The 27249-nt window shown below is 43.2% G+C and overlaps 1 protein-coding gene and 1 long non-coding RNA gene across 3 annotated transcripts in view; one reads left to right on the forward strand and one right to left on the reverse strand.

The window, feature by feature from the left end:
- Nucleotides 1-376: 376 nt before the first annotated feature.
- Nucleotides 377-24345, forward strand: ZNF354B (zinc finger protein 354B). Of its 2 annotated transcripts, XM_045794954.2 has the most exons (5): nucleotides 377-509; nucleotides 1587-1672; nucleotides 6068-6194; nucleotides 6941-7036; nucleotides 18092-24345. In XM_045794954.2, the coding sequence occupies exons 2-5, from the start codon at nucleotides 1640-1642 to the stop codon at nucleotides 19669-19671; spliced, it is 1836 nt and encodes a 611-aa protein (XP_045650910.1). In that variant the 5' UTR covers nucleotides 377-509; nucleotides 1587-1639; the 3' UTR covers nucleotides 19672-24345. The 2 variants fall into 2 exon arrangements, with proteins under 2 accessions (XP_045650910.1, XP_045650909.1); XM_045794953.2 differs by lacking the exon at nucleotides 377-509 and having other exon boundaries at nucleotides 522-1672.
- The window catches only part of LOC123790478 (uncharacterized), a 53275-nt gene continuing 31789 nt past the window's right edge, over nucleotides 5764-27249 (reverse strand). The window contains exon 2 of the long non-coding RNA XR_006779115.2: nucleotides 5764-6209. This is a non-coding gene — a long non-coding RNA (uncharacterized LOC123790478). The remainder of the gene's footprint in view (nucleotides 6210-27249) is intronic.

Consider the following 27249-nt stretch of genomic DNA (forward strand, 5'->3'; position numbering starts at 1 on the left):
CCAACCACTTATGGCAGCGCTTGCCACAAGAATGTGCTGAAAACACTCTGGCTGAATGACCGACGGGGAAATAGGTTTGTTCTCGGAGGTTGTCTACTTGCCTTACAATCAGCGGACCTCCTTTTTCCTTCTCGGGGAGCCAGGAGCCATAGCCCTCGCAGCCGAAGGGGAGTGACCACGAGCCCGGAAGCGGGAACTGGGCACGTGACAGGCTCGACCGGCCCCCCGCCTTGCAGAGAAGCGCAGAGAACTACACTTCCCAGAATGCATAGGTACTCGCGTGGACTACATTCCCCAGGGGCATTAGCGGCCGTCCCTAACTCACCCCCTGCCCCGCCTCTCTGGACAGCCGGCTTTTGCACCAGCGGCTCGCGGCCGGAGTTCAGCCCAGGCATACCCCGAGGAGGGTTCCCCACCCAGGGCTGCTGTTTGCCAGGACAGTGCCGGAGCCTCGGCCTGTGGAGCACGGCCGGGAGGCGCAGCCCCCGGAACCCCGAGGCCTTGGCGAGGTGAGCGGCGGAGGGTCGGCGGAATGCGGGACGGAGGGAGGACCTGGGCCTCGGGAGGATGCGGCGCCGGGACGCGCGGGGCACAGGCCCGAGAGGCGCGAGCGGGGCCTTTGTGGGCGCGGGCGGGGGGCCGAGGGCCGGCACCCCCGATGTGCCCGCCTGCCCCGCACCGGCCGTCCCGCGGACGCGCCCGTGACCGCGGCAGGTCGGGCACTTGTCCCCACTGGCCCAGGCCCCGGTCACCCTCCTGCTCCCTGCGGACCCGTGCCCAGCGCGCTACCTGCGGGGCCCTGCCGGCGTTTGGATTTGCTACGGGCTGTCAGTGAACGTGAGGAACGGTGTTTCCGCCTCTCCCCGGCGCCGCTCCCCTCCCGGGCTGCAGGCGCAGAGATGTGTTTTCCGATAGAAGTGAGTTGCCGGCTTCCCTCCAGGGCAGAACCTGGACTGGAACCCAGCTTTTCGGCTTCTGTGCCTGCTCCTCCAGACGGCAGCCCTCTGGCCGCCGGAGGAAAACTGCTGTCAACCTTTTCCGAAGCACTTTTCTCTGAAAACCTAAAAGGAAGATTCCTTGACAGGAGGGGGAGGAGTTGGGCGGGGGGCAGCTTGAGGTGGAGAAGAGTTGTCCCCTGCGGGCAGTGAGGTTAGAGCAGGTGCTCTGGAGCGCGCGGTATGGATCCCGGTGCGCCCTCGCTGGCTGTGTGCACTGGGGCAGGTGGCTCCCGCTCTGCCCTGTTTCCTGATCTGTAAAACAGGCGTGGACAATGCCAGCTGTGCTGCGGGACTGAGCCATGGGGGCGGTGCCTGGCCCGCGGGGAGGTTCAGTGATTCATTGCTGCTGCTACTGCAGCTGGAGTCCTAGGGCCTTTTTCTCTGAGCCACTCGGGGAAGGGTTGGGGCCCGGACCCCTGTGGGCTGGTCCTTGTCTCTGGGCCTGCCTACCCCCAGCTCCTTCTGACTTCCCTCTCCCAGGGCACGTGGTGTCATTCTCAGGTGGTGTAAGGATTTCAGAGCTGGTGATTCTCAGGGCTGGAAAGCAGAAGGGGCTTCTCCCTCCTGGCTCCCTTTTTCCTCTTCCAGATCTGCCTTCTGGAGACTGCATCCATTCTCGGGGAAGAGCCCAGAAAGAAGATATGGCTATGGGACCGAGGGAAGCAAGGTCTCAAGTGAGTTCATTGCCATCTCAGGTCTGATAGATAGATAGATAGATAGATAGATAGATAGATAGATAGATAGATAGATTTACTTACGCACTTACCCACCGTTGAACTGAAGTTCTCTAGTCAGTACAACTTTCCTCCAGCATTTGGAGCCCAAGCCCTTTTCTCCTTGAGGAGTTGATCCACGCAGGTGGAGGGTGAATTCTGTAGGGAATGTTTGCCTCCTCCCTGCCAATCCATGTCTAGTATTTCTCTTTTCTTTTCCTAACGGACACTTCTTTTTATTCGTTAATCTCAATTCAGTGTATGATTACTAACTTGACAGGTCAGATGCCCCGTGGTGACAGAACAAACACACACACACACACACACACACACACACACACACCTGGCAGTTCCTTCTGGCCCTGCTTCCTTGGCTCGCCCTGGTCTCCCTCCCTACCCTTGGCTTTTCCTTTTTTTTCTTTTTGTATTTATTGGACAGAGAGAGACACAGCGAGAGAGGGAACACCAGCAGGGGGAGTGGGAGAGGGAGAAGCAGGCTTCCTGCTGAGCGGGGAGCCTGATACGGGGCTTGATCCCAGGACCCTGGAATCATGACCTGAGCCGAAGGCAGACGCTTAACGACTGAGCCACCCAGGAGCCCCTACCCTCGGCTTTTCTTTAGGATACCTTCCCTAGGCTTCTCCAACCCATCATTGTTAGTTTTTTCTCCCTCTACTTTGTGGATCATGTGCCTTGCTTCTACACGCTCTTGAAAACTGTTCTAGACCTGCCATTTTCATCCTTCTGTTGTTGGAAATGGGGGAGGGACCCGGTCCGGATGAGCCAGTGCAAGAACAAAGAATAAGCGTGTTGGAGGTGACACAGTTGGAGAGATCTCTGGACTGCAAGGGGCAGAGAGGACTCCCCAGGGGAGGGTTTTGCGGGATATCAGGAGAGGAGAGCAGGGTCTCCAGTGGGTAAGAAGCGGGGCTTGAAGCCAGACTGCCGGGCTTGAACCCATCTCCTTGGTTGTTTGTGGGCCTTGGACAAATAGCTCCATCTCTCCCTGCGTTTCCTCGCCTGGACAATGGGAATAGCAAGCATGCCGACCTCACGGGGTAGGTGGGCGGATCACGGGAGTTAGTGCATGGAAAGTGTTTAGATCGGGGCTGGGCACTAGCAGATGCCCAACATGGGGTGGTCGTGGGAGCCGGATGATGCTACCGTGGTGATAATACCGCTCATGCTGACAGATGGGAACTGCTGTACCGTGTCACTAGGACTTGTCCTTTCATTGCTCGTCTTCATCTAACAGCAACAGTTAATGTTGCTGGGGGTCGGCCTGAGGGCTTTGCCTTTGTTCTCACTCTCAGCCAGCACAGCAGTGATCATCCCCGTTTTACACATGAGCAAACCGAGGCTCAGAGATGTCCAATAACCTGAATTCGCACTCCAGCGTGTCTGGCCTCTGGGTCAAGGCTCGTCACTGCGCAGCCATTCCCCTGGTGTCTCTTTCAGAACCCGGGGCAGACCCAGCCCCGTGTTCCCGGAGCTCTTCTCCACTGTCCTGTTGTATTTGGGCCCATGAAACGCGGTGGTGGTTGATCTTCAGGCTGGGGCCGGCCAGTGCACATCTGGGCTGCTTTTTTCTAAAGCTTTCCTCTCCTGTTCCCACAGAGCCATGTTGCTGTCTTGCCCAGAATGTTCTCCATCCTTGCAGGGGAGTGAATGCATGTGGCATTCTCCCTAACCTCACCTGCTCCCATATGTCCGTACTCCATGGGCTTGTGTGTAAAACTCTGTGACAGGCGTTTAAGACCAGAAAGAGAATATACCGAGTGCTGAGTTAACAGAAGACTTTAGTTATTGTCCTGCCTCTGCCCCTGATAAAATATGTGGCCCAGGATCCTGACTGCCTGGGGACCTTCTGGTCCCCATCTCTAAAATGAGGATTGAGCTGGGAGATGGTGTATGGTCCTGTCCAGCCACACATTTTTCTTTCATTGATCAAATTATTTCATGTGTTTATCTTGTCTGCCAGTTGGATGGTAAATTCTTTGAGAGCAAAAATTATTTCTTTTTTTTTTTTTTAAAGATTTTATTTATTCGACAGAGATAGAGACAGCCAGCGAGAGAGGGAACACAAGCAGGGGGAGTGGGAGAGGAAGAAGCAGGCTCATAGCGGAGGAGCCTGATGTGGGGCTCGATCCCATAACGCCGGGATCACGCCCTGAGCCGAAGGCAGACGCTTAACTGCTGTGCCACCCAGGCGCCTCCAAAAATTATTTCTTATATTCCTTCCCAATATGTAAATAATTTAATGCTTTTTCTTACCATAAAAATAGTGTATCATCATGGTAAAATTTTAGAGAATAAAATATGCATATATATATGTATGTATATGTATTTGTGTGTAGAGTTGACCCTTGAACAACACGGGTTTGAACTGGGCAGGTCCACTTATATGGGGATTTTTTTTCAATCAATACAGTACAGTACTATAAATGTATTTCTCTTACTTTTTTTTTTTTTTTGGTTTCTTTTTTGAGATAGGGCACAAGTAGACAAGGGGAGACAGAGAGAGAGAGAGAGAGAAAGAGAATCTCAGCGAGACTCCGTGCTGAGCGCAGAGCATGACGCAGGGCTCAGTCCCACAACCCTGAGATCGTGACCTGAGTGGAAATCAAGAATTGGACGCTTAACCGACCGAACCACTGAGGCGTCCCCTTATGATTTTCTTAATAACATTTTCTTTTCTCTAGCTTACTTTAGTGTAAGAATACCGTATACAATACATATAGCAGGCAAAATATGTGTTAACTGTTTATGTTCTCGGGAAGGCTTCCAGTCAACAGTAGGCTATTAGTAGTTATGTTTTGGGGGAGTCAAAAGTTATGTGTGGATTTTGACTGCGTGCGAGGTCAGTGCCTCTAACCCCCTCCTTGTGCAAGGGTCAACTGTATATTTTTTTCATATATTCAAAGAAAAGTAGAATCACCCTTAACCCCACCAACTGGAGAGAATCACTCTCAATCATTTGTTGTGCATCTCTCAGCATATATATATATATATATATATATATATATGTTATATATATATTGTATATGTTATATATATATTATATATGTTATATATATATTATATATATATTAATTTTTTATCAGAAATCAGTACAAATTACACACTGAAATATAACCTGTTGTTTGTATTTAACATTAACATGGATGTCTTTTTAACAAATACTGACCTAACCATCAGTTATATTGGTTGCATAGTATTTTATATTGATGTGAGAATAGCTAATATCTAAAGCTTTGATATGACCCAGACACAGTATTAATTACATTGTATGGATTATCTCACTTATTTAATAGCCCTCTGTGGTAGGTTCTGAGAGGCATTTTTGCAGAACGGTTAAGAATGGAACCTTGAGGGGCGCCTGGGTGGCACAGCGGTTAAGCATCTGCCTTCGGCTCAGGGCGTGATCCTGTCGTTATGGGATCGAGCCCCACATCAGGCTCCTCCGCTATGAGCCTGCCTCTTCCTCTCCCACTCCCCCTGCTTGTGTTCCCTCTCTCGCTGGCTGTCTCTATCTCTGTCGAATAAATAAATAAAATCTTAAAAAAAAAAAAAAAAAAAAGAATGGAACCTTGGCCATGTACCTGGACTGGAATCCCAGCTCTACCACTGACTACCTATGGGACTTTAGGCAAATTTATCTTCTCCATGGCTGTTTTCTCTCATGTAAATGGGGACAGTGTTAATAGCTTCTCTTAGGGTTGTTGTGATTTTTAAATAAAGCTTATATTAAAGATTAATAGCTAACTGAATTTAAAAAAAAAAGATTAATAGAACGCTCTAAGGATTGTACCTGGCCCGTGTAAAGCATTCACTAGAAGAGAGAGATTTCAGTTTCCGTGATTTCCGTCCTCCAGCTTCAGGGAGCACTCAGGACGTGCCTTCCGTTAGCGACCCTACCCTTCATCATCTGTGATGACTTAGCTGGCTTCTACTTTTTTGCTATTACCGAAACCATGATAAATGCGCTGTGTGCATTTTTGTGTACTGTTCATTATAATTCAAATACAATAATTCGTGAGTTAAAGAATAAACACATTTTAAAGCTTTTAATATGTATTATCAAATCGCCATCAGTGAGATTATTCTAATTCACACTCCACTGGTCTTAATTCCTCCCCACATCTCCTTATAGTGGTTACCACAGGCCTGGTTAATACTTCACGCTGCTCAGTATGTGTCACTGGGCGACGGTTCATTAAAGAAATTACCTGAAGCCTTCAGAAACCGGAATAACATCAGAAGCCTTTCATGGCAGTCCATCTACCCCCCACTGCCGCCTTCTTCACTCTGTGTGATGGGAGGTCCTGGGTGAGCTGGGATGGCTTGTCATTCCAGGTGTCGGTGACCTTCGAGGATGTGGCTGTGCTCTTTACGCGGGATGAGTGGAGGAAGCTGGGTCCTTCTCAGAGAAACGTGTACCAGGAAGTGATGCTGGAGAACTACACTAACCTGGTCTCACTGGGTAAGGGAACTGTCCCTGTAGATGAGAAAGTCAGACGTTAGCATAAGTCAGCACCTGCTTCCCTGCATAGAAGCCATGGGTCAACAGGAACTTGTAGCTGAATTTTGCCTTAGGATTGTACACATTGTGAATAAATAAATATTTAAAACTTCTTTCCCCTTACAGGCATGGATTTGTCCCACGCGTGGGATGGTTAACACACTTGCACGTTAGAAATTCCCTCATAGTTCAGGCAACATTCTCCTGCTGTGATTTTCTGTGATTTGTTTGCTCAGCACACAGCAGAGAGCATCCCTCAGCCGTCTTCAGTAACCTGTCCCCAGCCTTTCCCGATTCTCCCTTCCAGACAGACGAACGATGTACGATCCCTCTTTGAAAGAGAGTCAGATGGTGCATTCTTATTGTAAACAGGGCACTTGGTGCACAGTATCTTGCTGTGGGTACCTGTTTACAAATATTTCGTCTGTACATCTAACGTATTCCCTCTTCTGTAGAAAGCCATCCATACTCTAGTCATCAAAGCGGCACATGTATCCTATTTCCTAACCTACAACTACTTACTACGAAGCCACGCCCCTTGCCTTTCCCCCCACACATGCCCTCAGGTCACGGGTATGGTTCAAGCACCCCACCGAAGCTCTTTGTGCCATCCCCTGAGTTTTCCACTCAGATCCGTGATGCCTTTTTGAGTCAAAACAAAACCAAGTCTTTTCTCTCTCTTTTTTTTTTTTTTTTGTCTACGACAGGACTCCTGTTTTCCAAACCAAAAGTGATCTCCCTGTTGCAGCAAGGAGAAGATCCCTGGAAGGTAGAGAAAGAAAGTCCTGGAGGCCCCTCTCTAGGTGAGTGGATGGGACTGAGGGGCCGGGGACGGGCTCGGGCAGCAGTCTGGGTGGTAAGTGGACAGTGCGGCTTGGAGATGTCGGTCGGGAAAGTTTCTCCTGGGCCTCTGTCCTCCAGAGGTGGCAGAGAGGTGATGTTCAGGCCCCAGACGCGAGCTTCCTCTTATTCTCTGGTAATCACTTCCCAAGTGAATCTCTCAGGGTCTCTTCTTATTCCTTCCTGTTCTCAGAGGAGGGCTGCACATCGGGTATTCAGTCAGCAAACAGTGTATTTAAGGAATCGCAGAAAATCATTCTGACTGAGGCTCAGGGTCTGTGAGAGAAGGAGCCAAGGAAGGAAAGGGTGTCAGAAAGCTAGCAGGGCTCCGTCACAACGGGCTTTGACAAGACTCGGAGATGGGACCTTCCCTTGGAAATAAGGGATTTTAAGTGGAAGACTGAAGTTCTTGGTATTTTAGAAAAATTGGCTGAAATCTGAAACAATGTAAATGTCCTCCGGTAAGGATGTGACTGGAGAAGCTGGGGCAAGTCCCCGCTCCGGCATCGAATGCCACTGTCAGAAACAAGAGCAGCTGGTGTGGACAGAGCTGGGGGCGGGCGAGGGAGCACCGTGCTGATGTGTCCCCGCTAATGCTAAAGGGAGATGACGTGGCTGTGTGTGTATAATGTGTGTGGAAGTGCAGACACAAAGGTGAGGGGACACACCTGAGCTGTGCCAGGAGCTCCACTGGGAATGGATTCGAGAAGGGGCGGAATGAAAGGGCTTCAGTTTTATGTAATCTGAACATTTCATAGAGAATAGATTCATGAAGTCCTTGTATAATTTGAGTTTAATAAGCATGGTCACGTTGGAGCATTGTGGGGGGTAGATTGAAAGTGAGTGGAAACCCGACGTGGAACCTTCCTGGAGACACTTGCAATAAGGTAGGTGAGATGTTTCTAGGGTCTGGACAAAGGCACGGGCACTGGCGTCCAGGAAGGAAGAAGAGGGGCCCCTTTGTTAAGGCTGTAGGGTGACTTCGCTGTGGGATGAGTCTCCCTGGAGATGCGAGTGGAATGTTCGGGGAAGGGTGCTGGTGAACAGTCCTATGAGGTCTGTGGGAACTTGGAAGGCAGGTCAGGTAGCAGTCAGTACAGAGGTGGCATGTGACGCCTTGAGCTGACCAGGTGAGGACACAGAGCAGAGGACAGAATCCCAGGAAACCTCGCCATTTACGAGGTGGCTTAGGGAAGAAGACAGGCTGAGCCTGAGAAGTCATCAGAGGAGAGGAACTGGAGAGCCGGCTGACAGGGAAGTTGGGGACGAGAGCTGACGAATGGGGGAGGGACCAGGTTCAAACCCCCAGCCACTGCTTTCCTGTCCAGTAATGAACGGTGCGTGAGCTCTCCGCTGGGCACTGGTGATGCGACATGGGGCAGAAAGACGCAGGTCCTGCCGGCTGGAGGTCACAGTCGAGAGGGGAGAGAAGTGATCGTGCACTGAGCGCACAGGGGGTGTAGAATGACCCCGCAGGAAAGATGCAGGGTGCTGTGAGAGCGTGCAGCGGGAGGGGCGGTGCGGGCAGAGGCTTCCCAGAGGAGCTGGGATTCCAGGATGTGGAGCCATAGTCCAGCCACAGGAAAGGGCTGTGTGAGTCCAGAGAAAGGAGGCCAGCGTGTGCTGCCCGGAGCCAGGAGACAGCAGCAGGGACCTGATCCCACTGAGCCGAGAGCCGGACACAGGATTTGGTCGGCGTTTGAGAGCGAGGCAGGGCGCCTGGGGGGTTGGAAGTAGCCTGACTACGGCCTGGTGTAGACTCTGCTGATAGCAGCCTGCAGACCACGGGGGGCCTGTTGGCGTGGAAGTGGGGGCTCGTCCCAGCTGTTGTCTGTCCAGACGTGTCCCTGATGGCCCCTCATGCCGTGGGCCCCGCAGAGGAGCTGCAGGCCCGGCTGTCCCCTTCCTCAAACCCCTGGGCCAGGGGAGCTTTCTTCCCACCGTGCGCTGAGGTTTCTGCTGCGGGAACCACCCTTGTCTGGATGTCTGTCTTTGTAACTCTGGTTTGGGAGAAAGACACGAAGGTTGGGAAGCTGGCAGAGGCCGCCCCCAAGCGCTGAGGGTCCGCAGGGCCTTCCGTCCCGCTGCGGGGTAGGGGCCGAGCCTGGCACGAAGGATCCGAGGAGAGAAGGATCTTTCCCTTTCCCCGCGCCTCGGGAGCCTCGCATCCATGAATGACTCTGAGTGAAGCGAGTATTCCAGGGTTACGGGGAGAAGGATGTGTGGCTGGAGCCCAGAGCTGTGCAGAGAGGCGCCGGGGCCACCGGGGGACGGGGCTGGAGTCCTCAGCCAGCCTCCTCCTGGGGTTCGGGGAGACGTCCCTGAGGGCAACAGCGCAGCTGAGCAGTACGTGCATGTCTCTGGACGGGACGGACCGTCCTCCCCTCCTTCCTCAGAGTTGCCGGTCACCCGGACCTGGCAGTGCTGGCGCGTGGTCATCTGTCCCGCAGCCCTGGCGCGTCTCTGTCTGCCGGGACCAACGTGGCCTCAGAAGAGCTTCCGTCCCAGGGGCAGCTCCCTTCCCTGTGAGCACGGGTGCAGGACTGGGGGTTCTGGAAGGACCTCAGGCGGTTAACTCTAGACCAGAACCGAAACCTGCCCCTGCACAGCCAGTGATGGAGAAGCCCGTGCTCCCAGGGTAGGACTCCTGCAACCCCTAGCGGCCTCCACATGTCCTTTTCTAAAAGAAAGAGAATTAATTTGTATTTCAAAACTATTCACAAGTAGGAAAAACAAAGCAGAGAAAAACAAACGGTCACTCCCGGGGTGCGTGTGTTTAAATTGAGAGATGGAAGGAGGTGGCCCGAAGGGTGTGCGTCTCCTCTGAGTCTCTCGCTTAAGAATGAGCACAGCTGAGGTGGGGCTTTTCCAGAAGAGCCGTCATGAGGTGATTACACCAGCCTGTACAGCATGAGTTAGCTTTACACCGAATGTGGAATAGTCCTGAAATCTAAAATTTAAAAATGCGGGGATGATCTGGGTAAACAGCTTCCAATGAAGATGTGTCTCCCCCCCCCCCCCGTCATTTTCTCTTCCTTTGTCATCTCAGTGTAAGAAGCCTGGTGGGGGGACTGAAGCCGTGCCACCACGTGGTCAGCTGAGGGGTCGCCTGGGCACTGCCCCCCGCACAGAGCGAGGGGCGTCTTTTTCTAAGGGGCACAAAGGTGCTGCCGTTAGCAGCCCAGGGACCCAGAGGGCGGTGGATTTAAAGAATGACTCTCTTAGGAGTGAAAGCTGAGCCCACGTGCCCTGTAGGCATCTCCAGCATATTTGGTCAGTCTTGTCCTTGTCCCCTGCCCACCTCCCTCCCCAAGAAGACTCCCGCTGGTCCTGTGCCTCCCTCCTGCCACCAACCTCTGTTCTCATAGCTGCCAGAATACTCTGTTAAAAGGTAAATCAGGTCATTTCACTCCCCTTCATAAAACCTCTCCTGGCTCCCTTCTTGATGTTTACATTTCAAAGAGATGGCTCCCAGGATCTTAATTCATTGGTGGGGGCCGGGTGGCTTAGTTGGTTAAGCAGTTAAGCATCTGACTCTTGATCTCAGCCCAGTTCTGGACCTCAGAGTTGTGAGTTTGAGCCCCACCCTGGGCTCCACGCTGGGCGGAGCCTACTTAACAAACAAACAAAAACATCCTTGGGTTATAATGTTCACAGAGGCTTTACAAGGTTTATACACATTTCATATCAAAAACACAGAGGAAGGATTTAGAAATACAAATTTTCTCAAAGAAATGCTTTGAGTAAAAGGTATGGAGACCTCGTTCCCTTTCGAGGTAGCGCCACACTATTTTCCAGAGCAACTGTACTTTTACCTTCCCGCCAGCTATGTTTGCATGGAGGTTCCAGTTTATCCACAGTGCTGACAAAACATTTTATTGTCCCCTAACAATTTTTTATTATGCTAAAGTACAAATAATGTAAAATTTACCATGTTAACCATTTTTAAGTGTACAGTTTGGTGGCGTTAAGTTCATTCCCAGTTCTGTGCAACCGTCCCCACCATCCGGGTGCAGAAGTTCTTCAAAATCCCTTCCTGAAACTCTGTCCCCACCGAACACCAGGTCCCCATCCACCTCTCTCCCCCGCCCCTGGTAATCACTGTTCTGTTCTCTGTCTCTATGCGTTTGACTCTTCCAGGAACCTCACAGAATTGGTATCTTATAACACTTGTCATTTTGTGTCTGGCTTCCTTCATTCCGCATAATAGCTTCAAGGTTCATCCATGGTGTCAGAATCCCATTGTCTTAAGGCTGAATGATATTCCATTATATGTATGCACTGCATTGTGTTTATCCTTCCGTCACTGGAAATTTGGATGATTTCCGTCTTTTGGCTATTGTGAATAATGCTACTCTGAAAATGGGTGTACAAATCTCTCTTTGAGTCCTTGCTTTCAGTTCTTTCGGGTACCTTGGAGTGGAATTGCTTGGAGCACTTGGTAATTCTCTACTTAACTTTTCGAGGAGCTGCTATATTATTTTCCATTGTGGCCACATTAGTTTACAGTCTCACCAGCAATGGATAAGGGTTCCAGTGTCCACATTCTTGCCAGTATTGGTTATTTTCTGGTTTCTTTTGTTTTTTCCACAGCTATACTAATGGATTTAAAGTGGTATCTGGTGGTTTTGATTTGTATTTCCTTACTGATTCGTGATGTTGACTGTCTTTTCAGATGCTTACTGGCCACTGGTATATCTCCTATAGGGAAATGTCTATTCAAGTCCTTTGCCCATTTTTATTTATTTTTTTTCTTCCTTTCTTTTAAATTCCAGTATAGTTCGCATAGTGCTATATTAGTTTCAGATGTACAATATAATGATTCAACACTTCTATGCATTACTCAGTTCTCATCATGGTCAGTATACTCTTTAATTCCCACCAGCTGTTTCACCGACCCCCCCCCCCAATCTCCCACCTAGTAACCATGATTTTGTTCTCTATAGTTAAGTCTGTTTGGGGGGTTATCTCTGTTTTGATGGATAGCACATTCCGTATGTATCCGTTAGATCTAGTTGGTTTATTGTGTTGTTCAAGTCCTATATTTCTTCTTTTCGTCAGGTAGTTCTATCCCTTATTGAATGTAGGGTATTGAAGTCTCCAACTATTATTGTAGAACTACTTCTCCCTTCAGTTTTGTTAATTTTTGCTTCATGTGTTTTGAGGATGTATTATTAGGTATGTAAATATTTATAATGTAATGTCTTCTTGCTGAATTGAACCTTTTATGAATATACATCATCATTTGTCTCTTATAACTTGTTTTCTAAAGTTTATTTTGTCTGATCCTAGTACAGCCACTCCAACTCTTTTGGTACTTCTATTTGCATGAAGTATATCTTTCCATCTTCTCACTTTCAACTATTTGTGTCTTTCGATCTAAAGTGAATCTCTTATTCAAACAAAAAAACAGACTCTGAAATACAGAGAATAAACTAGTGGTTGAGGTGGGTGGGGAGAGGAGTGAAATAAAGAGGATCAAGAGTTTACCTCTTTTATGAGCACTGAGTCATGTATAGAATCGTTGACTCATTATATTGTATACCTGAAACTAATATATACTGAATGTTAATTATACTTCAATAAAAAGAAAAAAGAAAAGACGTGAGTCTTATATAGACAGCATATAGTTAGATTATGGGTTTTTCTCCATTCTGCCAATATCTGTATTTTGACTAGAGAATGAAGTTAATGTTTTTATATTTGAGGTAATTACTGATATGAGGGACTTAATCTGCCATTTTGCTATTTGCTTTCTATACGCCTTATATCATTTTGTCTCTGATTTCCTGCATCACTGTCTCCTTTTATGTTTAGTTGATTTTTTGGAGTGAAACATTTTAATTCCCCTCCCATTTTCTTATATATATATGTTGTGTAAGTATTTTCTTTTTGGTTACCATTGGGATTATGTTTAACATCCTGAACTTATAACACTCTGACTTGAATTTATATCACCTTAAGTACAGTAATGTACAAAATCTCTCCTTCTGTATACCTCTATCCTCATCGCCTTTCAGTTACTGTTGTCACAAATTGCATCATTATACATTGTGTGCCTTAAAATACAGCTTGATGGTTTACCAGATAGAGAATTCTCTTTTTAGAGTTTTTTTTTTTTTCCCCTTTTAGCACTTCGACTGTATCAACTCAATACTTTCTGGCCTCCAAAGTTCCTATGAGAAATCTGATAATCTTATTGAAGATCCCTTGTATGTTATAAGTCTTCTTTCTCTCTTGCTGCTTTCAATATTCTCTTTTTGGCTTTGGGTTTTAAAGTTTGGTGATAACGTGTCTCAGTGTTGGTGTCTTTGACTTTATCCTTTTTGTAGTTCATTACGCTTCATGAATTTGTAGATTCGTATCTCACATCAAATTTGGGAAGTTTTCAGTCATTGTCCTCAAATGATCTCTCTGCCCCTTTCCCTTTTCCCTTTCAGGATTTCCACAATGCTATTTTGGATCATTTGATGGTGTCCCACAGGTCTCTTAGGCTCTCTGTTTACTTTCTTCAGTATTTTTTCTTGTTGTTCTTCCTTAGACTTAGTAATTTTAATGGCCTATCTTCAAGTTCACTGATTCTTCTGCCTGCTGAAATCTGATTTTTTAATCTCTCTAGTGAAATTTTCGGTTATTGCAGTTTTCAACTCCAGAATTTTGTTTTAAAGATTTATTTATTTGACAGACAGAGGGAGAGAAAGAGAGAACAAGGAGGGGGAATGGCAAGCAGAGGGAGAGGGAGAAGCAGGCTCCTTGCTAAGCAAGGACCCTGGGATCATGACCTGGGCTGAAGGCAGCCGACTAACCGACTGAGCCACCCAGGTGCCCTCAACTCTAATATTTCATTTTGGTTTTTTCTTTATTGATATTTTCATTTTTTAAATCATTTTCATGACCTTTACCCCTATCTTCCTTTAGCTCTCCTGAGCATCTTGAAAAGTGTTTTTTAAATGTTTTTGTATGGTATGCCCACCATCATCTCTTCCTCATAGATGTTTTTTGTCTATTTATTTTGTTGCTTTGAATGAGTCATCTCTCTCTCTTTCTCTCTTTTTTTTTTTTAGTGCCTTGTAATTTTTTTTGTTGCAAACTAGACATTTGAATTTTATAATGTCATAATTCTGGGAATTAGATTCTCCCCTTTTCCCAGAATGATTTCCTTCTTATATATTTCCTCCTTTTCACAAGGAGAGGGCTAGCTTAGCTATTTGATAAAGCCTCTTCCAGGCTTGAATCTCCTGACTATGACTTATTGTAGTGTCTGAACACTTTCATGTCACAGTAGCATGGAGCATTAGAGAACAGCCTGGATTTTTAGATGATAGAGAATCAGTTGAAATATTGATCAGATTCTAGTTTTAGGAAAAATTGGTTTGATTTCCAGCTTTATTACTATTAGGTATTTGAGTTTGGGTAAATCGCTTAATCTGAGTCTAGTTTCTCATGAAATGAAAATATTATGCTTAAGTGATTCCCAAGTTTCCAGCTAGTCCTAGAGTTCTGTATTTCTACATAATTGAATTATTTTATCATTTTGTTGATGGGGAATATTACTATTGAAGCTACCAATGTTATGTCAAGTTTTAAAGTCCACAATTGGGGGCGCCTGGGTGGCACAGTCGTTAAGCGTCTGCCTTCAGCTCAGGGCGTGATCCCAGTGTTCTGGAATCGAGCCCCACATCGGGCTTCTCTGCTAGGAGCCTGTTTCTTCCTCTCCCACTCCCCCTGCTTGTGTTCCCTCTCTCGCTGGCTGTCTCTGTCAAATAAATAAATAAATAAAATCTTAAAAAAAAAAAAAAAGTCCACAATTGGTATCTTTGGAAACTATTATTTGACCTACAGTATGTCCAAATCAATTCAGTAAAATCACTTTATAACAAGGAAAACTGGTAGTTGTATATATGAATACATATATTTTTCTATATAACTGATTTTTTGTTGTTGTCAGGTGTCTTTATGCTATGAACCGGCCTGAGATATAAACTAAAGGTTTTCTCATGTCTTTTCCAAGCCTTTATGTTTCCCTTGGCATGTATGGTGGCTTTCTAAATTTCCCATATGCAGTTACTTTTGAATGTCCTTATACTTAAATATGTAGGGAAAAGGTAAAATGTGAGTGTGAGAGGGTAGAGGGAAGACAGGCTCTGTCCCTTAAATCCCCTGGCAGCTGCTTCAGCCAGTGGGGCAACAATGGCAGGTTGCTTTTGTATCTGTACCTCCATGACCCCAAGCAGTAATCCTTAGTTAGAACCCAGATCGACAATAATTGAAGAACTAGGCTCTTGTCACCCTAGCTCCTGCAAGGCACCTTAGGGATGTCAGTACAGCTACCTGCCACGGGGCTGGGGCATGGGTAGCTGCTAGTGACTGAAATTACCTACAATTTATCAACCAGGCTTTCCCCTAGAAGCTGCCAGCCTTCAATTAGATTCTACAGTTTCAAAATCATTGGAGCAGCCAGATTCTGCCAGTTCAATTGTGGTCTTGGTGGGGAAACAGAATCCTTGAGATTCCTACTCTGCCATCTTCCTTGATGTCCATTTTTTCCTCTTTTAACTCACACTTATTTTACAAGTTTTGGCATTTTCTTTCTTCTTTCTCAAGTAATGTTGAAGATGAGGATTTGGATAGAAGTCTCACAGTTAGCTGGGTGGAGGATGGTCTAAGTGGGGGATGGGTGGGCACTTGTTATGATGAGCTTGGGGTGTTGTATGTAAGTGAAGAATCACTAAATTCTATTCCTGAAACCAATATTACACTATATGTTAACTAAATAGAATTTAAATAAAAATTTCAATAAACAAACAAACAAAAAAAGAAGTCTCACAGTTATGAAGTTATTTCTTATCATTTGGGGAAGTAATTTTGATAGTTTGCTTACTGTCCACCTACCACAGTCTTCAGTTACCCAGAGGCTTTGGTATTTACTATTTAAACATACGTTTTATCATTCTGTAAGTATTCTAATTTTCTACTTAGAAAGTATGTTTTTTTAAGTGAAAGTATTTTTTAAAGATTTTTTCCTGTGTATGTTGACATTTTTTAATTCATGTGCAAAACCTTTTACAATTACAAGTCTCTTATTAGATATGATCTTTAAGAGGAAAAAATTAATCTACTCACTCATTGCATGGAATGACAGAAAGTAGAAAAACATTTAATTTTTAGTTTTATTATAAAAAGCTTAAAATATATAAATATATAAAATATATATAAACATATATAAATAAAGATAGAAATATATATGTGTATATATATATACACACACAAAGGATAGTGTAATGAATTCTTGTGTATCCACCACCCAGTTTTGACAGTTAACAAGTTACTATCCTTTTTATTTCATTTGTACCAGTGGTTCTCTATGGGGGCTGGTTTTGTCATTTGTCAATGTTATGAAATATTTGGATTGTCACAGCTTGAGGAAGGGTGGGAGTGGTGGAAAGGGTAGGTGCTAATACACAGGGCAGCCCCACAACAAAGAATTACGCATCCTCAAATGTAAGCTGAGTTTGAAAAATCCTGATCTCTATATAGGATTTAAGGTATCTTTAAATATTTTCTTTAAAATATTCTTTATATTTTTATAACATTGAGTTTTTCTATCCAAGAATAGGAGGGGTTGTTCCATTTGTTCACATGTGACTTTAATGTCATTCAAGATTGTTTTAAAATTTTCCTCATTTTTTCTTATATTTCTTATAAATTCAGTCCTCCAATTCTTTGTTAGACGGTTATTGACTTTAGCGTGTTAATTTTATATCCTGCTACATCACTACTGATCAAGTTTTATCACTGATTTTCTGGAGTTATGTAGCTAGGATATTATAACACCAGCAAATAGAGGTAGTTTTATTTCCTCATTTCCTCTTTACTCATCCTTGTGCATCTAATTGGTTTTTCTTAGGTAACTGAATTAAGACATCTAGAACAGAAGTGAAAATAATGGATATCCTTGTCTTGTTCTTTTTTTTTTTTTTAAGATTTTATTTTTAAGTAATCTGTATACCCAAAATGGGGCTCAAACTCACAACCCCAAGATCAAGAGTCACATGCTTTACGAACTGAGCCAGTCAAGCACCCCTTGTTCTTGATCATAGTGGAAGTGCCTCTAGTGGTTTATCATTAAATAAGATACTGATTTTAGGACTAAATGTATGTATTTTAGCATGTTAAAGAAGTAACTATCCTTCAATTCCTATTTTCTTGACTTTTTTACTGTCCATGGTGCTGAATTTTTTTGAAGGCTTTCTCATCGTCTCTAAATATACTCATAAGTTTCCCCCTCAGGTACATACATTAAAATATACCACAGTAAGTGTTATAATAAAGGAAATGGATTCACGAAAGTGTACACAGAGCAATTAACACTGGAACTGAGTCTGAAGGTTACAGAGAAGTCTGCCATGTAGGAAAATAAGGAATGACATTCAACATTAGAAATAATTACATAAATGAGAACAATGTCATATAAATAATGTATAAGTCTGTCATAGGCTTTGGATACCAGACTGCACTTAATTCATACTCTTCTAAACCTGTCTCCCCATTCATTCTCCTGGTTACATATACACTTTCGCCCTTCTTAAATGAGCTTCTTTTATTCTTTTAGTCATCCTAGTACTTCTGCCCTCATCCATTATTGTTTTATATGTGTTACTTTCCTATTTTTTCCTCTTGCTAGTATTTTTTAGCTAGAAAGCAAGCTCTTATTTAAATATCATTAATAGAGGCACTTGGGTGGCTCATTCGTTAAGCATCTGCCTTCGGCTCTGGTCATGATCCCAGGGTCCTGGGATTGAGCCCTACATTGGGCTCCCTGCTTGGTGGGAGGCCTGCTTCTCCCTCTCCAACTCCCCCTGCTTGTGTTCCCTCTCTCGCTGTGTCTCTCTCTGTTAAATAAATAAAATCTTTTTAAAAATAAAAATAAATAAATAAATAAATATCATTAATATTTATACTTTCTACACATTAAGTCTCAGCCAATCGTGTGAATCATTAGCAATTTTTTTTTCCAGGATGTAAGAGCACTCCTAAAACTACAAAGTCAACTCAAACCCAAGATTCATCATTTCACGGTCTAAGAAGGAAAAGACTCAAAAGGGATGAACCCTGGAATTTCATATCAGAAAAACCCTGCATATATGAAGACAGATTAAAGAGACAAAAGGACAAAAATGAAAGTTTACAAATAATTTCAATCACCCATACAAAAATCCTCACTGTAGAAAGAAGCCATAAAAATACCGACTTTGGCCAGAATTTCAGCCTGAAATCAGTCTTTGTTAAGCAACAGAGGGTTGCTAGAGAAAAAACACCCTCAAAATATGAAATACAAAGAAATAGTTTCAAGCAGAATTCAAACTTACTAAACCAACCAAAAATCAAAATAGCAGAGAAGCGGTATAAATGTAATATATGTGAAAAAGCCTTCATTCACAATTCTTCCCTTCGTAAACATCAGAAAAACCACACTGGAGAGAAATTATTTAAATGTAAAGAATGTTTGAAAGCTTTCAGCCAAAGTTCAGCTCTTATTCAGCATCAAAGAACTCATACTGGAGAGAAACCCTACATCTGTAAAGAATGTGGGAAAGCTTTCAGCCACAGTGCATCCCTTTGTAAACACCTAAGAATCCACACTGTGGAGAAATCCTATAGATGTAAAGAATGTGGTAAATCCTTCAGCAGAAGGTCTGGCCTTTTTATACATCAAAAAATCCATGCTCGAGAAAATCCCCATAGATATAATCCCGGCAGGAAAGCGTCCAGCACGTCCCTTCCAGGATGTCAGAGAATTCACCTCAGAAAGAAGTCCTATTTATGTAATGAATGTGGCAACACCTTTAAGTCTAGCTCATCCCTTCGTTATCATCAGAGGATTCACACGGGAGAGAAACCTTTTAAGTGCAGCGAATGTGGGAGAGCCTTCAGTCAGAGTGCGTCTCTTATCCAGCATGAACGGATTCACACTGGAGAAAAGCCCTATCGATGTAATGAATGTGGTAAAGGCTTTACTTCTATTTCACGACTTAATAGACACCGGATAATTCATACTGGTGAGAAACTATATAATTGTAATGAATGTGGTAAAGCCTTAAGTTCCCACTCGACGCTTATCATTCATGAAAGAATTCACACTGGAGAGAAACCGTGTAAGTGTAAAGTGTGTGGGAAAGCCTTCCGACAGAGTTCAGCTCTCATTCAACATCAGAGGATGCATACCGGAGAAAGACCCTACAAATGCAACGAGTGTGGGAAAACATTCAGGTGCAACTCATCCCTTAGTAATCATCAGAGAATTCACACAGGAGAGAAACCATATCGATGTCTGGAATGTGGGATATCTTTTGGCCAAAGCGCAGCTCTTATTCAACATCAAAGGATTCATACAGGAGAAAAACCCTTTGAATGTAACACATGTGGGAAAACTTTTAGACAAAGCTCATCACTCATTGCACATCAAAGAATTCATACTGGAGAGAAACCATATGAATGTAATGCATGTGGGAAACTATTCAGCCAGAGGTCATCCCTTACTAATCATTACAAAATCCACATCGAAGAGGACTCCTTGAAAGTAGATCTGCACGTGTGAAAGCCTTAAACCAAAGCTCAGCAGAGTATACATACTTGACATTGATTTAATAAATGTCATGAACATGAGAAAACTTTTCTATTTTAATTTTGTCTTGTCAGATATTAAATTTTAAGGATAAAAAGCTCTGACTATGTAATAAATATGTGGAAAACTTTCATACCTCTCAGTCACTTTTTAAAATATCCCTAGACAAGGAAATCACAATTGTAATTTGATTGCAAAATCACAATTTTGACCATTTGTAAGGTAAAAGGTGGGGTTTTTCTATGTCTTTATACAGCATTATACACTATATGTGATATGTAAACATGAGAAAAATCTTGGTGTAGGAGTGCTGGATTTTGCATTAGAAAGACACTATAAACCAGTAGCATATTTATTAGAACTCACATTTTAATAGCAAACAGAATTGATCTTAAAATATACGCATACATAGACCAAATAATAGATTAAAAAAAAAAAAAGCAACTGCAAACTACCTCAGTCTTGGAATTTTCCTTTTCTTAAATTGTTGTCAAACTTTGTGCATGGTTTTCATTAAAAAAGAGAAAGAAAAAAATGTGTTCTCTTACTCCTTTATCCTTTTAGTTATTTACAAGCTATATCTAACAGTCTCCCAAAGTTTTTTTTAAACACAATTTCTAATTTTGTTCTCAGAATTACTTTTCTTTGTTGCCCTTGAAGTCATTTATTATTGAACTGTACTTGCTGTGTTCTGAACAGCATGTTAATTTAAGTAGAAAAAATACAGTTTGTTGGCAGTCACCTCAAGGTTAAAGCTATTAATATTTTTCTAGTTGGCTGCAAAAGAAATCCTAAGAACTAATTTAAAGAACATGTCACTGTGGCAAAGTCTTGAAAAGGAATCCATTTCATGAAATAAAAGCATGTTTTCCCTACCTGAGGTTTTCAAATTTTTTAAAAAAATCAGACCGCAAAAGCAAAGAAAGGAAATAATTCTAAGCCTTAGAAATGATTGACTCAGTAAATGTTTGCTTAATCCCAGGTTTGAGCCAGGTACTATCCCAGGCACTGGAAATTGTACGGGAGAAAGAAACAGGCCCTATCTTCAGGAAGTCAGGAATTGAGAGGATGGGGTTGAAGGGAACAGCAAGTAAATAAGCAAATTATCATAATGTGTTGAAGTTGTTTTCACGAAGAAATAGATGTTACAATGATACTGTGTTATAGACCATCTTGTAGAGATTTGCACAGGACTCAGAAAGAAGGAATGGAACCTAACCAAGGGAGTTTGACCAGATATAGTGTCCCAGAGACAGGCGTGCCTGAGCCCGGTTCTGGAAGAACAGGAATTTTCCAGAGAGTGAGATAAGTACTTAAAAGAGAGGGAGCCACATATGCAAAGGTACAGGTGGGTGACCGCATGGCACATTTGTAGAACGTCTATGAAGTAATAAGAATGACAGATGTCGAAGCTTGAGAAGGAGGCAGAGACCAGATAATCAAAGGTCTTAACTGCCATTCTAAGGAACTTGAGTTTGATTCTGAAATTATGGAACTGATGAAAGATGATATGCAAGGGAAATTGCTCTGACAATAATGTATGGAGAATGAGTTTAGGAGGTTGAGGACAACTGAGCAGATGGGAGCCCAGAAGTATGGGCTGTTGTAGTAACTTGAATGATCAGTAAATGAGGCTCTAAACTCAAGCAGGGGCAGCGGAAGTGAAGAATATGTGACAAACATTAATGTGGTAAGATATGGCATGACTTTTACAATCAAATAATTGGGAGAGGTGAGTTAAGAAAGGAAAGTAGGTTGATTCCCAGGCGTCTTCCATGTTAACTGGCTGGACGATGGTGTCATTCACCAAGCAGGCAATACAGGAGTGAACAAGTGTGATTTTGCACATGTTAAGTTGATCGTACAGATCCAAAAGGGAATTATGAGCTAGTAGACTAGAATTAGGAGAAATTAAAATAGAGTTGGTAGTCAAAACAATGGTATGTGAAATTGGTCAGCAGAGTACAGATTAGAATGAGAAACAAAGGGGTCACAGATAAAACCCAGGAAAACATCAACATATAAGGAGTTGGTGAAAGAGGAGGAATTGAACTAGAAGGAACAGAATGGCACTACAGCCAGAAGAGAGATGTCACTGAGCCCAAAGGTGAAATGAATGTCAGATGGTCAGTAGTGTTAGGTGCCACAAATCAAGTAATAAGGGGGTAAACTGGAATTGGTAACCAGGAGAGTACTGGAGACAAATTCAGTGGTTTATGGTGAAGGGAAGCCAGATTATTCCAGGTTGGATTATTAATAGGAAGGTGAGAACTAGTGGGAGGGGAGAAATGAGTTAGGGAGCATTTATATGTTAATGGCACAACCGCATACACACAGGGAGGGTGAATTAAAGAAGAGATCTTTAGATAGGACAAATTTTCTGTGATGTTCTAAAGGAATTAGGGTGAGAGCACAGATGAAGAAATCAACCATACCTTAGGCTGGAGGGAAAAGCCTACAGAAAGATGGGAATGCAGATAAGTCTGATTTGGAGAAGAAGGAATTTCCTCTTGCTGACCTTATCTTTTGTAAAGCAGGAGAAAGATGTCATTTTTTAGAGATGTTGGTTATAGTAGCAATTTTGGGGTCTTTGGGTGACTAAAATATGTTAATGGGTTTTGATCTGTGATTTGCAGATGTTTTTAAAAAGTCATGGCTCTGAGTTCATTCTATATGCTTGTGTCAAAAGCTCCACTTTTATCACTTTTATATGTTTGGCACCTGTGTTACTTTTTGTTTTTTTAAGAAAAAATTTGCTCGTGAATTATAGTTTAAAAACTACTTAGGAAGGGCGGGGCACCTGGGGGGCTCAGTCAGTTAAGTGTCTGCCTTGGGCTCAGGTCATGATCCCAGGGTCCTGGGACAGAGCCCCGAGTTGGGCTCCCTACTCAGTGGGAATTCTGCTTCTCCCTCTCCTCCCTGCTTGTGCTCTCTTGTGCTATCTCTGTATCTCTCAAATAAATAAAATCTAAAAAACAAACAAACAAACAAAAAACCCCCAAAACACAAAAAACAACCAAAAAACAAACAAACAAACAAAAACTAGGAAGAGGAAGAAAGAATGCTTTAAGGTGATAAGCTTGAAGAGAGACTGGAAAGAAATGGAGGAGCTCAACAGGTGTGTAGAGGTGGATGGAAAGGCACTCACATCAGAGGAAAAGTTTGTGCAATGACAAGGAATCATGAGAGGACACAATGTGCTTACTTTACTATGATAAACAGTATTTTTTAAACTTCATTTTCCAATTATTTGTTACTAGTACATAGAAATACAACTGATTTTTGTATATTGACCTTATATCCAGTAACCTTGATAAGTTCACTTTTCCCCAATAGCTTATTTGTATATTCTTTTGGATTTTCTGCATAAACAATCATCATCTGTAAATAACGGCCATCTTATTTTTTCTTTTCTACTTATAATACCTTTTAAATTCTTTTCTTACATTATAGTACTCTATGGCACAAGCCAGTACAATATTGAATAAAATAATAACATTCAGTACTTTACCATTTAATGTGTTAGCTTTATTTTGTGGTTATCTGTTATCAGAACAAGGACATTCCCTTGTATTCCTAGTGTGCTGTGAGTTTTTATCACAAATGGTAGTATTTTGTCATATTCATTTTCTGCATTGGATCAAAGTGACCAAATTATTTTCTCTTCATGCTTTAATAAAGAAGTACATTGACTGAATTTTTATGTTAACCAATGACATATTCCTGAAATAAATCCTATTTGGTCATAATATATCATCATATATGCGTATGTGTGTATAAGATCAGGTTTCTTTCTTAATAAATAGAAATTCACTAAGATTGTATCCTAAGAATTCAGAGCAGAATTTTTATCATTCAAATCTGAAGAATGGGTAGAAGCATAATACCTGGAGAGGAAGGGAAAGGCAAGTACAAGTGTACTATAGGAACCAAAGGCTCAGAGGGAGAGTGAATACAGCATCTGTAGGGACCAGCGGGGAAACTAGCTTTGCTGGCATAGAGGGCTCCTGAAAGGATAAAAGAAAAAATAATATTGGAAATGAAAGCTAGAATTAGGTTATCAGAGATTTTGAGTGCTGTCTGAGACTATAATGGCTGGGATGTGATCCTTTAGATATTAAATCACTGTTTGTCTGAGAAGCAAATGGTCAATTTGCAGACTATGTTGTCTGATGAGACTGAAGGATGATTTGGTAATTTCTGGCTTGTGAAACTGGCTGAAAGACGGGTTCTTGGGAGTAGGCGTTGGGAGGGTCTGTGAAAAATGTTCTCAGTGAGCAGTACAAAGAGAACAGAGGGTATCTCCATTTTTGGTGTCTGACAATTGCCCTGGTCTTTTGCCAACTGCCACAGATGCTAAAACTCTTAAAGCTGACCTTGTGACATTTTTCAAAATCAAGGTGCAATTATACTTTCAAAACCAGAAGATACAATTCAGTTAGTATTGTAGGTCAGTATGTTTCAGGTTATAAAACCAAGTGTTTCAGGAATACATTTTCTAAGAGCTATAAGAAAAAGTTTTTCATTTTGAGAGATAGCTTCCTATTGGAACACTGGACAAAGAGCCGAGAGACCTGCATATTTGTCTGCCCCCATTCTGCTTCAAGTTACATAGTCTCCGGCCTCTGCAACTCTACAAATTCCACTGTGTTGTTTCATCTACTGCATTATGGTTCCTAATGGTGTAGATCAACTCAAAATTTTATATTTCCATCTTATGCATTTTTGTGTAGAAATGTTGAGATGAGCTCAAAAAGAACTACAAATAAACCCTATTTTCATCATTCAAATTGTTAGTAATACTTTTTTTTTTAAAGATTTTATTTATTTATGTGACAGAGAGACAGCCAGCGAGAGAGGGAACACAAACAGCGGGAGTGGGAGAGGAAGAAGCAGGCTCCCAGCAGAGGAGCCTGATGTGGGGCTCGATCCCAGAACGCTGGGATCACGCCCTGAGCCGAAGGCAGATGCTTAACTGCTGTGCCACCCAGGCGCCCCTCAAATTGTTAGTAATACTATTGGCACATATTGTTCGATAAAAATAATTAAATTATACATTATGAACTAAAAATTTCAACCTAAAAGTGAATTGTTGTAGGAAGATGGAGTAGACAGACATAATTTTCCCTATTTTTTCTAGTAAGTATATCTAAAAACTCATGAAAAGATTGAAAAGTGGAAAGAAGATAGGTCAGGTAGGAACCTCGGGAAAAGAGAAACGATATGGTGATTGTGGGGTTTTTTTACCTCATATGCTCCCGACTTGGAGCTGAAGAAGCAGGAACCCAGACAGACACACAAAAATATTGCAAAGCCCCAACAAGAGCCTGCTTTCTTTAACCACAGGGCCAAGAAAGGGGTACTCCTAGCAAGACAAAAAATTCTTAGACATTAACCACTCTACTGCAGCCAAACAACACAGAAAAACACTGGTCCTATTACTACCCACACCAGCAAAGGCTAAGTGGGGAGCCTAGACCTCCCTGAACCTTGTGAGGCTGTAAAGAGAGGTCATAAAACCCTGCTGGGTGGTGTCAAAAAAGGCCAAGAGCTAGGACATGCATCCATGCTGGCTGGCAAAAAACACCCCACTTTCTCAGCACGATAGTGGAGACCACGTGGGGAACCTGGACATTCCCCACTCCCATTCAGTAGTAAGAGAACATCCCCTCCCCCTCCCTTCTGGAGTGGTGTCAGAGGAGGCCTAGTGCAGAGCTGGAGCTTTTGCTCCTGCCCAGCAGTAATGAGGCCACAATCCCCCTCATGGTGTCACTGGAGGCCAAAAGAGTCGTAACAAGGCACTCTAACCCCTGAGCCAGAATAATATCAGTGAAGGCCTAGTGAGGAACTAGAAATCCCACCAAGCAATAAAAAGGAGGCCCTTACCTCCTTGGGTATTAGGGGTGGGGGCAAATGAGGAAGTTGGGCTTCTACCCTCCATGGCCATAATGAAGTAAGACCTCCTCTTCCTTTGCTAGAGCAGTATCAGAGCAGGCCGGGTGAAACAGAAGGTTCAAATAAGATCCAGAGTTTCACAGCAATATTCAAAATGTCCAGGATTCAACAAAAGACCTTTTTTTTTTTTCCAACATAAGACTTATCAAACCAAGAACAAGGAAGATCACTTGGATTAAAAAAAAAAGATAATTAATAGACATGAACAAGCTGGTAACAGATATTACAATAATCTAACAAAGATTTTAAAGCAGCCATCATAAAAATACTGTAGTGAGCAATTATGCAAATGTTTGAAACAAAAAACAGAGTTTCAGCTAAGAAATTTAAAGTCTCAGCAAAGGAAAAGAAGAAATAACAAATGGAAATTTTAGAATTGAACACATATAGTAAGTGAAAAATTTCAAGCTTACTGTATGGGCTCAAGAGCAGAAGTGGGTAAAGAGAATAGTTATCTATGGACTGGAAGATAAAACAATAAAAATTACTCAATCTTAAGGAGAGAAGATAGACTGAAAATATATATGAAGAGAGCCTCAGGTTCTGTGGGACTATAACAAAAGATGTAACATATCATTGGATTTCAGAAAGGATGGGAGAAAGAGGATTGGCCTGCAAAGTCTTTGAAGCATTTTTAGCTGAAAATTCCTATGCTTATCAAGAGACATAAACCTACAGAGTCAAGAAGCTGAGTTGACCCAAAAAAAGCATAAAACCAAAGAAATCTACACCAAAACACATCATAGTTAAACTTCTGAAAACAAAAGTCAAAGAAAAAATCTTCAAAGAGGTTAGAGTGAAAAATAACACCTTAGGTATAGAGGGAAAAAAGTCAAATGAAAACAGACTTCTTATCAGAAACCTCAGAGGTACAACATAATAGAAGAACTATGAACGCAGAGGAATGACATCAGCAAAATAGCAGACTGGAAAGGCCCAGGCCTTCATTCTCCCACAGAGACTTTGACTAACAAGAAGCTATGGAACAAACTGCTTTTGAGAACTCCAGAAAGCAGTTAAGACGTTGCAGTACCCCCGGTGAGTGCAAAGCCAATAAGAGATGCATTGGGGTGGATGGTGAAACTGGTGACATTTTACCAACCCCAGCCACTCCCCTTGCCTGGCCCAGCAAAGCCCATTCAGGAGAAAACTCCCAACTCTCAGCTTCTCCCTCAGAGGGAAAGAGAAAAATGAACTGTGCGGTCAGTGGTCTTGCTTTCTGGAGGCTTGCCCAAAGGACTGGTTGTGAGTATATTCATAGGTATGTGCAACCATCACCACAAGCAGATTTAGAACATTTTCATCACCTCAACAAAACAAAACCTCCAGCTAGCACTGTCCCATTCCCTTCTTTTTTTTTTTTTTTTAAAGATTTTATTTATTTATTCGACAGAGATAGAGACAGCCAGCGAGAGAGGGAACACAAGCAGGGGGAGTGGGAAAGGAAGAAGCAGGCTCATAGCAGAAGAGCCTGATGTGGGGCTCGATCCCATAACTCCGGAATCATGCCCTGAGCCGAAGGCAGACGCTTAACCGCTGTGCCACCTAGGCGCCCCTGTCCCATTCCCTTCTATAACCCCCAATCCTAAGCAACCA

This window comes from Ursus americanus, chromosome 5 (genome assembly GCF_024610735.1).
Source record: "Ursus americanus isolate L20-20 chromosome 5, mUrsAme1.1.p, whole genome shotgun sequence".
Lineage (NCBI taxonomy): Eukaryota > Metazoa > Chordata > Mammalia > Carnivora > Ursidae > Ursus > Ursus americanus.

Coding starts and splice junctions, on each gene's coding strand:
- ZNF354B (XM_045794953.2), top strand. CDS start 1,298: ATGGGGGCGGTGCCTGGCCCGCGGGGAGGTTCAGTGATTCATTGCTGC. Junction 1,673..6,067: donor CGAGGGAAGCAAGGTCTCAA/GTGAGTTCATTG, acceptor TTGTCATTCCAG/GTGTCGGTGACCTTCGAGGA. Junction 7,037..18,091: donor TCCTGGAGGCCCCTCTCTAG/GTGAGTGGATGG, acceptor TTTTTTTTCCAG/GATGTAAGAGCACTCCTAAA.